The sequence below is a fragment of the Balaenoptera acutorostrata genome, chromosome 8 (genome assembly GCF_949987535.1).
Source record: "Balaenoptera acutorostrata chromosome 8, mBalAcu1.1, whole genome shotgun sequence".
In the NCBI taxonomy this organism is placed as follows: Eukaryota; Metazoa; Chordata; class Mammalia; order Artiodactyla; family Balaenopteridae; genus Balaenoptera; species Balaenoptera acutorostrata.
In genome coordinates, this window is record NC_080071.1 from 63199097 (window position 1) to 63213244 (window position 14148).

The 14148-nt window shown below is 37.9% G+C and overlaps 1 protein-coding gene across 5 annotated transcripts in view; it reads right to left on the reverse strand.

The window, feature by feature from the left end:
* PARD3B (par-3 family cell polarity regulator beta) overlaps positions 1–14148 on the reverse strand; it is a 1043271-nt gene that overhangs the window by 652729 nt on the left and 376394 nt on the right. For all 5 annotated transcript variants that reach the window (XM_057551599.1, XM_057551600.1, XM_057551598.1 and 2 more), the window contains exon 3: positions 10266–10437. In XM_057551599.1, the coding sequence (XP_057407582.1) occupies positions 10266–10437 (172 nt within the window). The remainder of the gene's footprint in view (positions 1–10265; positions 10438–14148) is intronic.

Sequence of the window (14148 nt, forward strand, 5' to 3'; positions counted from 1 at the left end):
GCACTGCCCAAAATAGAGTCAATAAAAACTCTATTGTCAATAAAAGCTTAACACAAACTTGAACTATTTCCAGGAGCCTCTCTATCAACCAAAGACCCAAAGAAAAGACAACTAACCAAGCTATAAGGAGATGTCCCACATGACTAACGGCACACACAGAAGCTTTTGTGCACGTCTAAATTTATTTATGTGGTAAGATCTTTTTTTTTTTAACTGTAAGGGTTTCTAATTGCATGCTCTGTATTATTATAACAACAGTTGTAAATTATAAAAATGGAAACCTAACCAAATTAAGAGACTCACTTAGTAATTTATCTTAAGTCAACTAGATTGTAAGCTGCTTGAGAACGAGTTCATGACTTATATTATTTTACATTCCTCTGGTAGCCTAGCCTAATACTTTTCATCTATTGGGCCAGTAATAAATAACTCTTGAGTAACTGAAGTCAGTGATAGTCACACCACCATCTTCTGGAGCACTGGCATCAGACAGACTGATTTCCATTGCTACATTCTTAAGCACGATCATCTAAAGGGAGCAGATGCCAGCTGTGCAAATGCTGAGCTCTCTGCCATAAGGGCAGTTAACTGTAACATCAGACTGAAGTCAGGAGGTCAAAGGACATTATTCCTGAACTGTGACGAAAATAAGAGCTTTGCCTCATGCTTTCAGATCTCTGGGGCAGAAAGTCTATTTGTTTTAAAAACACAAGGCGAGTTTAATTGATCATCACAATTGTGCAGAACCAGATGACACAAAGCCATTCAGCTTGCTGTTATCCATGCCATTTTTCAGAACATATAGTGCAAAAGGATATGGAAACCCCATTCTTATCAACAGTTTCAGGAAACATGACATTGAAGCAATGGCTTCTTTAGTCAATAGTATCTTAAAACACCAAATACAAGTGTTATGGTTTTAAATAGGTTGTGGTAAGGCAAAATCCCTACTCCCACTTATTTTCCTTGATCATGGCATATTCCATACACATGCATTAAGTAATCATAGTCAAGTCTTCCATATAAACAAAAAGAAAATAAGATGTACCACATAATTTCCTGTACTTCAGTTTTACACACAGAAAAAAAATATATAAAGCCCCAAATTTCTTCCATCTGTAAAGGAGTTTCAGGAATTTAACAAAGAGTCATATTTATACTGAAAAGTAATCAGAACTTTTCTGGTATTTTTAAAAGGTCGCCTGTATTTTCTGATAGCTATCAAGAGTTTCTCATTAAGCCTACGAACAAACAAAATGAATATCATTTTGTATGTACCATATGATGGATGCATTGTTTCAATGATAAATTGACAGGGTGTGGCACTGATATCTGGGAGGCTGTCTTATTTTATCTGGTAAACATAAAAAAAGGGTAAACACAAGAGAGAGCGCTTTTCTTAAGGCAACTGCTAAGCAAAGGCTGTCGCCTTTCCTTATCACCTTGGGATGTGAGAATGAACAGATCAAGCTGTTTCAGTATTTTTTACTTTCACTGGGCTAAATCAAGATCTTAGTAAAATTTCAAAATGGGTATAGAGCAAGGAAATAACCCAATGTGTGTATATTGGGTCGTAATTCATCATATGGCTTTATCAGATAAAGCAAATGAGAAAATCCTGAGCCAGTCATAAAAGCATGTCCAACTCTGAGTGACTTGTCCTTAAGATGGATCTTCTGTAAATAATTAAATTAGTGGATTTTTTTTTTTGCCCTGCCCATCTGGGCAGAAAGAAAAACAAAAAAACAAAAAACAAACCCATGTGTGCACATATACACACACACACACACACACACACACACACACACACAAAGAAAAAGTCCCAAAGGCTAAACCTTACATTTAATTTGTTAGTGCAAAAGAGGTATTACCATATTTTGAATTGTTAGCAAGATTCTTGAATTTCAAATTGCAAAAGAAAATCAGCATGTTTATTATAAATAATTTGTCTAGGTGTGATTAGAAATTTATGAGAAATGTAATCTATTTTATGGCTACAAAGATTTATATTTATAAAAATTTGAATCATATTAAGAAATTTTTAATACAGATAAATAATTTGAAAGTATTCTGTAACAGACACGAAAAACCCAACTAGGTTCTAAAAGGCAGCAGCTGTATTTAGAGAATGAGGGCCATTCTGCCTGGCCCTGTTGACTGCCTCAGAGAACCTGAATAGCAGAGAGTTGGGAAGTGGTTACAAGAAAGGCCAATGGGAGTTGTAATGATGGGTGGGGAAGGGAGGAAGGAAAGACTATGTGTGTGTATGTTGGGTAGGGGAGAGGAGGATGACAGTTTCTTCTATTAAAAGGACAAACTAGGGCTTCCCTGGTGGCGCAGTGGTTGAGAATCTGCCCGCTAATGCAAGGGTCACGGGTTCGAGTCCTGGTCTGGGAAGATCCCACATGCCGCGGAGCAACTAGGCCCGTGAGCCACAACTACTGAGCCTGCGAGTCTGGAGCCTGTGCTCCGCAACAAGAGAGGCCACGATAGTGAGAGGCCCGCGCACCGCGATGAAGAGTGGCCCCCGCTTGCCGCAACTGGAGAAAGCCCTCGCACAGAAACGAAGATCCAACACAGCCAAATAAATAAATAATAATTTAAAAAAAAAAAAAAGGACAAACCAAAAATTATCAGTGGTCCAGGAACTACAAGGAGGTGAGTATGACAGCACGGCTGAAAATATTTTCACTAGTTAGGGACTAGGCCTCCGCAAACAGAGCTTCACTATTAAAAGCAATCTGCAAAAGAGGCTTGAAAACCCAGGGGTCTAATATCAAGTGAGCAGTAGGAAGGTGACCTTTCATTCCGTTTGTTTATGAGAGGATTTGCAGACTGTCTCAGTGTGGGTCCAGCATCAGCAAGAGGCCAAAGGGGGATGGTGAACTCAATGGGTTTTTTTTTTTTGGTTTGTTTTTTGAGGTCATATAATCAACTTAGAAAATACAGCTGGTAAAGAACAAGAAGGAAAGCTTGGTTTTTATATACTGTCTTACATTTTTGGGGTAAATGGCTAAATGCAAAGTCCCTTTAATATTTCTTATTAGAGTACAGCCAACTTAGTACCAGTTCAGGTACTGAATTTAGCCATTAGATATAGTGCACAAAATTAAAGAAAAGAGACAAAAGGAAAACTGAGCAGGTGTAAAAAAGAATTGAATTAAGGTTAAAATGCAAAGATAAACTGGATAGGAAATCGAAAAATGAAAATAGTTCTGTTAGGATGATGTTAATTTTTTATTTTTCCTTGCTTAACATTTGATAATTTAATAAATCTCACTGAAAAGACCCTTATAAGAATATAGAATATCTTCAAGCAAAACTCATCGTGCTAGTTTTACAAAATGTTATCTGAACTGATTGCTTGTCTATGAAATGTGTTTACACTGACCATTCATCTGCAATCACTCAGGATGCAATCCCAGGTATATTGAAAGCGTCATATTTGAACTATCATTCACATTCGTACTTCACTAACACAAACACAAATTATTCCTGTGTAGTAATTACCTTTTAATATTTATTAGGAGTTGCTTGCCTTTAGATATTCATTTCATTCTTTCATTTAACCAAGTACCTCATGCCCTCTTCCAGAGTATTAAAAATTTTTTTAAATATTCAATGTATAACCTGACTTTCCCTGTACCACCTCCCTCCCCAGCAACTTTTCACCTACTCTGAAAACAAACTAAAAGCCAAAACAATAGCAAAAGAATAATGGTGCCAGAAATGGGTTAGAACACTGTGACCTCTTTAGTCCTGATTTAGTTACCATCATACCAGAAAAGCATGCACACACTTTATAGACTACATGGCTATGACTGATCGATGACAGCCTGGCAAGGTTACCATAGCTAATTACAGCATCACTCATCTCAGCCTACATGGGAGAAAATACCAGGCTCCCAAGGAAGACAAAAGAAGAGAAAGGAAAACGATTCTATAGCTGTTAACTTTTGAATAATCAGACTCAATAGGAAACAAATAGGATGAAACTCAATGACCAGATGATGACTTATGGATTCATCCAAGCAAATGACCTCAGTTCCCTGGTCATTTCAACTTGGGGTTTCACTGCCCACAGCAGAGAGCTCCCAGTAACAAGGAACCCTCACAGGCTTGGGTGCTTTGTAGTCAGAATTCAAAGGCTCCGCCAGAAGCCTGGCCCAGCCCTGAGCTTTCGTTCTGCTATGTGTGTGGTGTGACTGTGTTTGTCTAGGATCAGATGCCAATACTTAAACTCACATTATGGGCACAGCAGCTACTTACACACTGCAGCCTAATTAAAGGAATAAACTTCCCCCTGCTTTATTTTTTCCCCAAAGATCAGAGCCATAAAGGGATTTGGTTTCTTTAAAAATTCAGACAAACGATCCCACATGTTTCCCTTATTCAGTAAATTAGCCAAAATCAGATAGAAAATGGTCACAGTTTCCAACACTAATCTATGGCTATACCATATGATCTGGGAACTACTGAAAATAAAGAGAAGAGAACTCAATGTTTTGAAAATAATTATATTATAACAAACATACAATCATAATTTTCCTTTCAGTTTTGAAGAAGCACAAACACACATGGAAACAATAAAGCGTCTGAGGCACCTTTCAGCTTTCAAGTCTCAAAAACAAGAATCACTTTCAAACAGAAAGTATCTCATCTTCAAAGTTTAACACACAAGAGGAGTATAAAGCTAATACCATTTCAACTCCAAACTTTAATCAGATTGCTTTATATCTGGGTAATATAGATCACAAGAGTGGCAACAATGAAGCTTAAAGTACTTTTTATCCTGATACACTGTTTAAATTGCATTGCTTAAATAATTATAACTAAAGACATATTTTCTCGTGGAACCCTAACCCAAAATAGCAAATTTCAGTCAAGAATACTGAGGAAAAATTACCAAAAGTTTCAAAATAAAACTACTAATTAACTGGGGCCACAGGATGGAAATTGACAGGGGCATGGAGTCAGATTCAAATTCAGCTTGGAATTAATGACATTCTCCTGGGACAATCATAGCCCATTAGAGCAAGAAAGGCCTATAGTATAGATGAGAAAACTATGGCCCAGGGAGATATGGCAGTGGCACATAAGGAAGTAACCTGTATGGTCTCAGTTCTGAATATTCACTTCTATAGAATGCCAAATGTGTCCTGATTTATTCTTTGTTTGGAAAAATGTGATAGCTATACGTTAAATGACTTGTCTGGATACACAGCTAGATCAAATATTGCAGGGTCTGGAACTGGCTCCGTATCATTGATTCTCAAGGGACGAGGATTGGGTCAACCTTGGACTACAGCCTCATGAAGTCTTCTGGGGAACAGCAGAAGGTCAGTTACCACTGACCATAAAGGCAGCATAAGGATTAGCTGGAGAAAGGCTAAAGGACTCTCATTCTTCCAAACATCAAAGTAAGTGTCATCACTAATTTGTCTTATTTACAGAAGGCTCTACATGCAGATACTTGAAATGTCAAAAAGTACAACAGTATCCACAATATGGGAGAAAAATTACCAGGTATCCCAAATATTAGCATGTTTGTTTCAGTGCAATTCTCCCCCGAACATACACACATGCGTGTAAGTGCATGTGTGTGCATACACATGGGATGAAGAAATAGGAGCAAATTCATTTCTGACACAGAAGGATTTAAAAGAAATTTTCTCCGTATTAATTTTCTGGTACTTCCTTATTAGCTTTTTATTTACAACTATTCATAGTATATATTTATTAATTTACACTCTATCTCGTTCCAAAAGGATATAAGGTGTTATTTTATCCCATACAGTATTAAAAGGTACAGATATTTGAAACCTACAATTAATCCAAAAGATGTCATGTAGCTGAAAGCCAAGAAATGTAGGTTCCAATTCTACTCCTTTAACCAACTAGTTATTTGACATCACAGCACACACTGAGTCTAAGCTTTTACTTGGTCACTTGTAAAATAATGTTAATTGTCTAGAAAATTGCTCTTATGAAATTCTATGGAATTGTCTATTAACAGATCAGCTTTTCACAGAAGTTGTTCTGAGAGGTGCTAACAATTCTTTTGAGTGAAGGTAGGTTTCTTTGCTGTAGGACTTCTAAACGGTATTAGGATTCTCTACTGCCTACTCAACAGCCTTCTGCATCCCTTTCTTCCCTGCTAGCATAACCAATCTTATGTGTACAAAGAGTGAGTGTGAATGAATTAAAATAGCATCTACAATTTAAGTGTTCAATAAGTGTTATTAATAAACTAGAATCAAATATTTGTTGAAATCCCAAAATGTGTTAGGAAGTATCATAGGGCTCCTCAAAAAGACCTGGAAAACTCCTGAACTAGGTGATTTTTAAATGGGCTCTGTGAATATGATTCTTTGCTATTCTACCTAGTGTTTGTTCTACCCTGTCTCTTCTTTTAAATAGACTCTTAAGTTAGCGATCTCTAGTCTACACAGTAAAATGTACTGGCCAACTACAGAAACATTATAATCTTGAAGCGTTAGAATGATTTGCTAGTTAGGGCTGAGTCAGGGCTTAGTCGTTTAGCATTACATTAGAAAATCCATTAGAAAATAAATGGTAGGAAATAATTTAGATGAATGAAGTTGGAATTATGTGTTTGCCCACTTGATTTAAAATTCATCTTACAAATGTAAAAATATATATACCCCATTAGCTTACAGGGTGCAAAACTATGAATCCCTTTTGGTCAGTAGAAAATTTCTTCATCTTTGTATCCCTTCGTTGTTGAAGAATTAAGAAATGCATTTATGGTACACTTACCGTACTATCTTGAAGATTTGGACAAGGTTTCACAAACAAGGGCATATTTGAGCTTGAGTTTAAAAGGTGCATACAATTTCACCAAGTAGAAAAGAGGCAAAGGGGTGAGGCAGGTGAAGGGAACACTAACTACAAAGACACAAAGGTTTGAAAGAAAGTAGCAAATTTAGGGAATGCCAAGTGGCTTGTGGTAGCTGCAGGTTAAGGTGACTGTGGAAGAGAGGCTAGTAATAAAAGTGGGCAGACAAGAAGGGGCTAGATCATGAAGAGCCCCTGAATACGAACTTTCTGCATATTCTGTGTATAAGTGTTTCATCTTGGAAGATAAAGAAAAAAGAGGTGGGCCCAACCACTGTCTGCATGTATGTGGGGTGGGGGGGAAGGCTGTCAGTTTTTAACAGGATACTGATGATGACTAACTTGTACTGGAGAAAGATACAAAAATTATACTGAATGTTGAGTGCATTTTTATTTCAGTATCAGTAAAACCTACACTTTCGGTGATTAACATGACCTAATGGTAAGAACATCTTGATTCCCAATATCTGTTAAATTGTGTCTCCTTAAGTAAGATAAGCATGCGAACCGATAATGGTGAAATTCCCCGTTGTCCTGGATGGATCCCAAGAGCAAGAAAACCAGGGAGAATCAGCCCTGCGTGTGTGGTACCAGCCTGGGCTAATGAGTCCCATGAGAAGTAGAACCAGTTCCAGTGGCCTCTGAGAGCTGAGTGGGGAGCAGAGAGGATGGGCTGGGGCTTGGGGCTTGGCATTTTATATGCCCCCTGTGATGAAGAATCGCTGGAACACACGTGCTACTTCTCCTCTGACTACCCCCCTCCCATTCTTTGTCTAAACAAGGTCTCAGGGTGGGCCTGGCAGCACAACCAGGTCACCTCCCAGAAGAGCCATTCATGGATACTGCATCTGCTGCCAAGCATATCCCTCCATCCCTGTGTGCCCAAGCCATGACCACACCCTGCCCTGAGGGCAATGAAAGGAAAACAGAATGGGCAGATACCCAACCTGGTGGCTTTGCTTCTGTCTTTAATTCCTCTCTCTGAGAAACTCAATAAATATTTTTTTTCTTTGCTTTTAAAGTTCCAGAAATGTAAAGTACTGAGTCTGATAGAACCATGAGAGTAGATATGGGATCATTTCTTCATCCTTCCTCCCTGCCCAAATACCTCCATCTAATTCCAAGGAACGGTCTGCATCAGCTTGCTAATGCATTTGGACATGGTTCTCCTCACAGTGGGAAGCCACTGGAAGTTGTTGAGCAGGGGAGTTATATAATCAGCTTTGTGACTTAGAAAGGTAGATCTGGCAGAAGCAGAGATGGGAGAAAGCAGGCCCTGTAAAGAAAGAGGTCAGTTTGAGACCTCTGTAGTAGTGTGATTGATGGGAAAGCTCTGGCCTGCTTCAATGGTCATGGACATGAAGGCTGAAGAAACTGTGGATGATGGCAAGAAAAGGAAGGAACAGGATATAATGCCACGGTTTCAGACTGAATGGCTGGAAGGCAACACCGACCACCAAATAGTGAAGGCTGGCCAATCTCACCATTTCATCTATGACACTAGGTGAAATGCGATTTGAAGCCAAGGAGTTAAGCATTTTCAGGGTTTGATATATATTCACAAAATGACTCTCAGGAAAATGATATCACTGTATTATTTTACAAAGAGCATATGAAAGACAGCACAGAAAAATTGTTCCTGACACTGGAGCTAGCAAGGGTTCAAATCCTAAGTTCACCACCTAACAGCTATGTGACTTTGGAGGACTCATTTAACTGCTCTATGCCTGTTTCCTCATCTCTTAAGTTAGGGAGATAATAGAACCCAACTAAGTATCATGAGGCTTAAATGAATTGTTAGGAGTACAGGATTTAGAATACACGGTGCACTGCCTTGAGTTCTGTGCTTGGCATATAGTCACCACTGAAAAAATATTATTTCCTATCTGTGTCTGACCCAAAATCAGTATCGAAGAAGCAGAAAGTCCACCTTCAAAGATGGGGAACCTCAGCTTACTTTTCTTCCTACACTGAACATTATATTGCTCAGATGGTTCAACAAAAGCTGAAAAAAGCTAAAGAAAAACAAACTTTTTTCCCTGAGAAAGCTCATGAGAGAAAGGTGAAAAAACAAATTCCCAGGCACAGGGGTACTCTGAAGGTTCAGCCTTTTGAAGACCACAGTGCTTGCTTATAAATAGAATATTAAAACAAGCAAGAGCAATTTTCTCCTTTCGTCTTCCCTTATTGCCTAATTTTCCTCCCATACTATTTGCATAATGGATAAAAAGGCATCCATTATGCAAATGAATGATAGGGCTGTGAGGCTGCTGAAGCCACAAACTTCCCTCCAGATGAAGAGAAGCGGCCACAAAGCCCTCCAACGACCGAGTTCCAGCAGAACTGCTCTGCTAGCTTGGTTTCCAAAAGATAGTGAGAAATTATGAAGATGATGGGTCATTAATTTCCACTTGGTTTATTTTAAAAGGGGCACTGTAGATGCTTTCCAGAAAATTAGTACAAAATATAGATAGTCAGTATTGTGGCATGTCAAATAAACTTTATAATGTATTTTGTTTCAAATGGCAAAAATTATACTGTGTAAAATTTTTACAATTTTAAGCATATGTTTTGCTTAAAAAAAATAAGATTCCCTTTGCAAAGTGGAAAAAAAACCTGTGTTCTAGCTTGAGAATTAACCTATAACCGGCGCTTAGAGCTGTCTCAAAATGTATGCGTACATTCAACCGGAATAAAAAAATGATATTAAGTACCAAAATATTAGTGGATTTTCAAAACTTTATGCTGTTAAACTGACCTAAAATTACCTTTAAGAGTTATCACCAATAACTGACATTATTTATCTTGGAGTCATAAATTCACTAAAACTTTAGAAGAATGTTTATTTTCTCTTTCTACCAACACCTTCAAAACAAATATAACAAAAGAGAATTCTGAGCAAAATCACCAGGTTGGAATAAATCAGCAGGACAGAATTAGAAACTAACTTCAAAATGTTTCCCCCAAACTCTGAGTTATACAATTTGTGGAGAAGAAAAAGGTGGCTAAGACAGAAAGTGACCTTTTATTTCTAGCCTGGATTCCTTGATAACCCTTAGCTTTTTTTTCCAAGTGACTTTTTTCAGGGACTTTTTAAAAATTTTAAGCAGTCCTCATATGCTACAGATGAAGCTCATCATTTACAGTCCAACTCCTCCCCAGTAACTTCAAGGATATGCAATTCAGATTCACCTGCAATTCAAGAAAAAACTGCACCTATTGCCTGAGCATCAGCAGCTGCAAAGATCTACGTAAAAAAAAATAATTTAGAGAAAGACAAACCAGGTTTATTTTTTTTTAAAAGGCAAACACTAACAGGGTAAGTCATAAAGTAGAAGAAACTCATAGCCAGCAAGATGAGGTATTTCAACCAGGTGAAAAGCATACCACGAAGATAATACACCTACCTAATTTCAGAGCAGAAGGGGTTACTTCAATTTCCCCACCAACTGGTTTAAACGCAGCCAGCTGGGCAGCTACTTCCGTCTCAAAAGCATCTGGGCTCTGCCGGCCTGCCGGGTTTCCACTGGGGCTCTCAATCTTGTGGAGTGGTTCTTGTTCGTCAAACACAGCAATCAGCTACAAACAAATCCAACAGCACTAATTACTTTGTAGAACATGCATATCACATGGACCCTGTATCTAGCTGAATGTGACCTTCATTTGGTTTTTAAAAAAATGACATCTGAAAACTGAAAACTTTAATGTTACTGTATCACAACTCTTAATTCAATATTATGCCTAAAAGTGCCATGGCCAGGAAATAATTAATGGTTTGTTTGTATATTCCTGAAATGGAGATCCAATTTTGGCTAACCCTCTGGACGGAATGAAATGGCCACCTCCTCCCCTCACCACCTTTTCTCATATGCCTAAAAGGACTTCAGTATCTCTTTCATTCAAGAGTGTTGCCAAACATGAAAGTTGAATATGCAGGATTTGAACAATAGACTTACACAGTAGAAGAGGACATTCCAGTTTTAGAGAGGTAAAGACGATAAAATCCCTAACTGTAATTGCCTTTCAGACACAATCATAATAAGTAGAACCATACATACGTGTGTATATTTACACACAATCTGTGTTTATCTTGTACACATAGATATCCCATTTGTATTCATGCCTGTAATTTCGTTATTTTCCTTCATGACTAACTCCATGTTGATTGGTTTAAGTCCAAAGACACTAAACCTCAGAACTTTTAATTATTCCCATCTTCATCTCAATTTTATTTCATATGATAACTATGCTTCTCGTCATTAATATAAAAACTTTTAACTGTCCATCTCCAAGTCATTTTTCTTAAAATAGGGGCAACATATAATAAAATAATCAAGTAATTGGGCAAACACTGCTGTATAAATGGCAGAGGCAGCCCCGCTGAATTTGCGTTTTTGGCCAGCAGACAGCATCACGATAGGAACTTCCAATGGCTCTCATCAGCTGATGCGGCAAAGTCCAAATATGAGCGCAGTAGGCAGCTCAGGGATGTTACTGTCAATCCAATAAAGTGCAGTGTGTGCAAATTTAGAAAACTGCTAGTAAATTTTCAGATATTTTCATTCATTAAATAAAACAAACCTACTTATCATTCAAACATTTATTTAGGAAAGGCACTCAAAGCCCCATTCATAGGGGAACCTTGTTGGCAGTAGTATTAATAACACGGGTGCAGGGTTAACCAATCAAAACATCATAAATTCCAAGTTCAGTCTTTCAAAAGAAATGAATACAATTAGGGGTACGCAAATTGGCTATTCAAAAATAACCTTCATAATTGACTACTCATTTCCAGTATGGAGACTTCTTTAATTGGAAAATCCAACAATCCTCTCACCACGGAAAGAAATGCTACTCCCAAGGCATTATTTTTAATTCTTGAAATTGAGCACATACATTTTCTATTTTTAATTGGTAGCATTGATGAACCGATTTGAGATAAGACTTAAATGGATTAATAATGAAAGATTATTCTAGTATAAAAATAATCAGGAGAACTATATCTTTCTAATCATCTGGCCAAAATGAAGAGTTTAACACTTTAAATCCTGAAAAGGAAAACAAAATCAACTTTTAAAATGTGATAGAAGTGTTATTTTCATCACTATTCCTGTGACATAATTTCAGTTTTACATATTGGTGAACTCTAACACATGCTTGTAACATTTATTTTAATATACTAATCAACAAGGCAAAGTGGCTTATTATACTGGTACTACAAACAGTTTTGTGTAAGTCTTCCCTCTTGCTACATCTTTAAGTCTTAGTATATCCTATGTGCCTGAAATAATGGCGAAAAGAGAAAAAGAATATCACTCAGAAGTATAATACAAAAGCTTAAAATTGATAGCTCATAAATAAATCATTATCTATGGCTCTTATGTAACCTTCTCTCCTTAAAATACTTCACTGTTTTCCATACTATTAGTATATTCACACAAGGTCAGAGCATATGCAGTAACAATGTTATACCTATTTATCTAATGGGAACACAGGGTAGTCAGAGAGTTTGTTTCCCAAAGTGACAGACTAAACAGTAATTTGTACTAGAATCTAGTCCAATCCAGGGATTCAGACCATACTGTAACCATTTTCCAAAAAGAGCGCTGTGAAAAGAGAGGCTATATTACGGAATGTTTACAGTTTGTCCAGGAGGCTGTTATGCCCTAAAGAATGTGTATTCTACTCTTTGGAGATACAGGCAAATACACAACTTTCTCAAAGATGACAGTGAGACCTGGAGGCTCCCCAATCTCATCACCTCTTGGATTAATTAATTGCTTAGTCTGTCTCCCAATCTCATGATTGACAGGAATTATCTCCGCAGAGCCTACTCTGGATGTCTGGATGAATGGATGGAATAAAGTCTCTACTCCTGGAAAGAAGAGAATCAGCTCCTGAATCTGTGGCGTCCAGACAAAGCCACTGGTACCACAGGTGCTGGCTGATAAGAGACTCTTCATCCAGTCTTCATCTCAACATCTACAATATATCCAGACTTACACTTGCGTCAACACTGATAATTAATTTAAACCCTATGTTGTAGGTCTCTGTTAGCTGGATTACTTGATTCATCAGAGCACCTACATTACTGGTGACACAGTTCCTGGTGGAGAGTGTTACAGAGATATGTAATTAACATAAACCACTGTTCTAATCCCTCAACAGAAGGCAGACTGATTTCCAAAGTGTCCAGTGTATGAAAATGGCCTTACTCCACCTTTAAACCCATTCAAAATTACCTTTCCCACAGCGATGAGTTGAACATTAAAAAAAAAAAAAAAAGATTTATATCTTTATAAAAAATTTTCTGTTAAGGTTCCATTTAGACTAAACTTCTGTGGCATGTGGGAGATTTTCCACTGACACCTTAGGGACTGCAGTAACCTCAACTTTATGCAAAATGCAAATAGGCAATATTTGATTTGGATGCCTTCCTCTTCTGCTGCCCTATCCGTCTTCTGGTGCCCCTTCTGTTCTCCTTATGTGTTGCCAGTATTTTCATGTCACCCAGTACAGCAGTGACATTTTCCTAAGACCACATGATACAAAATGATCTGTTCAAACAGACTTTACTTCCAAGCAAACTCCCATCCCCACAGATCTCTATCAGCATTTAGGCATCTAACCCCCAGATACACACAGGCAGGTCAGCTTACAAATATGCTATTCACTTGCTCATCAAAAAACCGAAACCAAAAACAAAACAACCTTCTCAAGACTCACCCCTACTGATACCACCCCGTTTCCCACCTTCCATCTAAAGCCAAATTTGAAAGCTCTCCATAGACCAGTTTCCAATCTCCATCCTCCTATTCTTTTCTGAGGCCCCTCTAGCCAGGCTCTCACCCCTCTCTTCCACTGAAACTGCTCTTATCAAGACCCAAAACAATCTCCACAGTGCTAAATTCAAAGTCGCGTCTCTGGCTTGATTTTAGGGCACAGTTGATCACTGCTTCCTCCTTAAATGGCTTTCTTCACTTACCTTCCACAACACCACATTCTCTCAGTTTTGTCCTCAAATCCCTGGCCCCTCCATTAAGTTTCCTTTCACTTATCTCTACAAATGTTAAAGTGAATACCTCTAAATTTGTGTTGTGATTGAATTTGTCTCATGGCAAAGATATAAGTATATGCTAATAGATTCCACATTTCAATCTCCAACCCAGAGCTTCTTCCTGAAATCCAGGCTCATATGGTCAATTGCCTAACCTAACGTGTCAGAAACTGAAAAACTGATCTTCCAAAGCTCTTTCCATAATCTTTTTACATCCCTAATTAATGGCAATC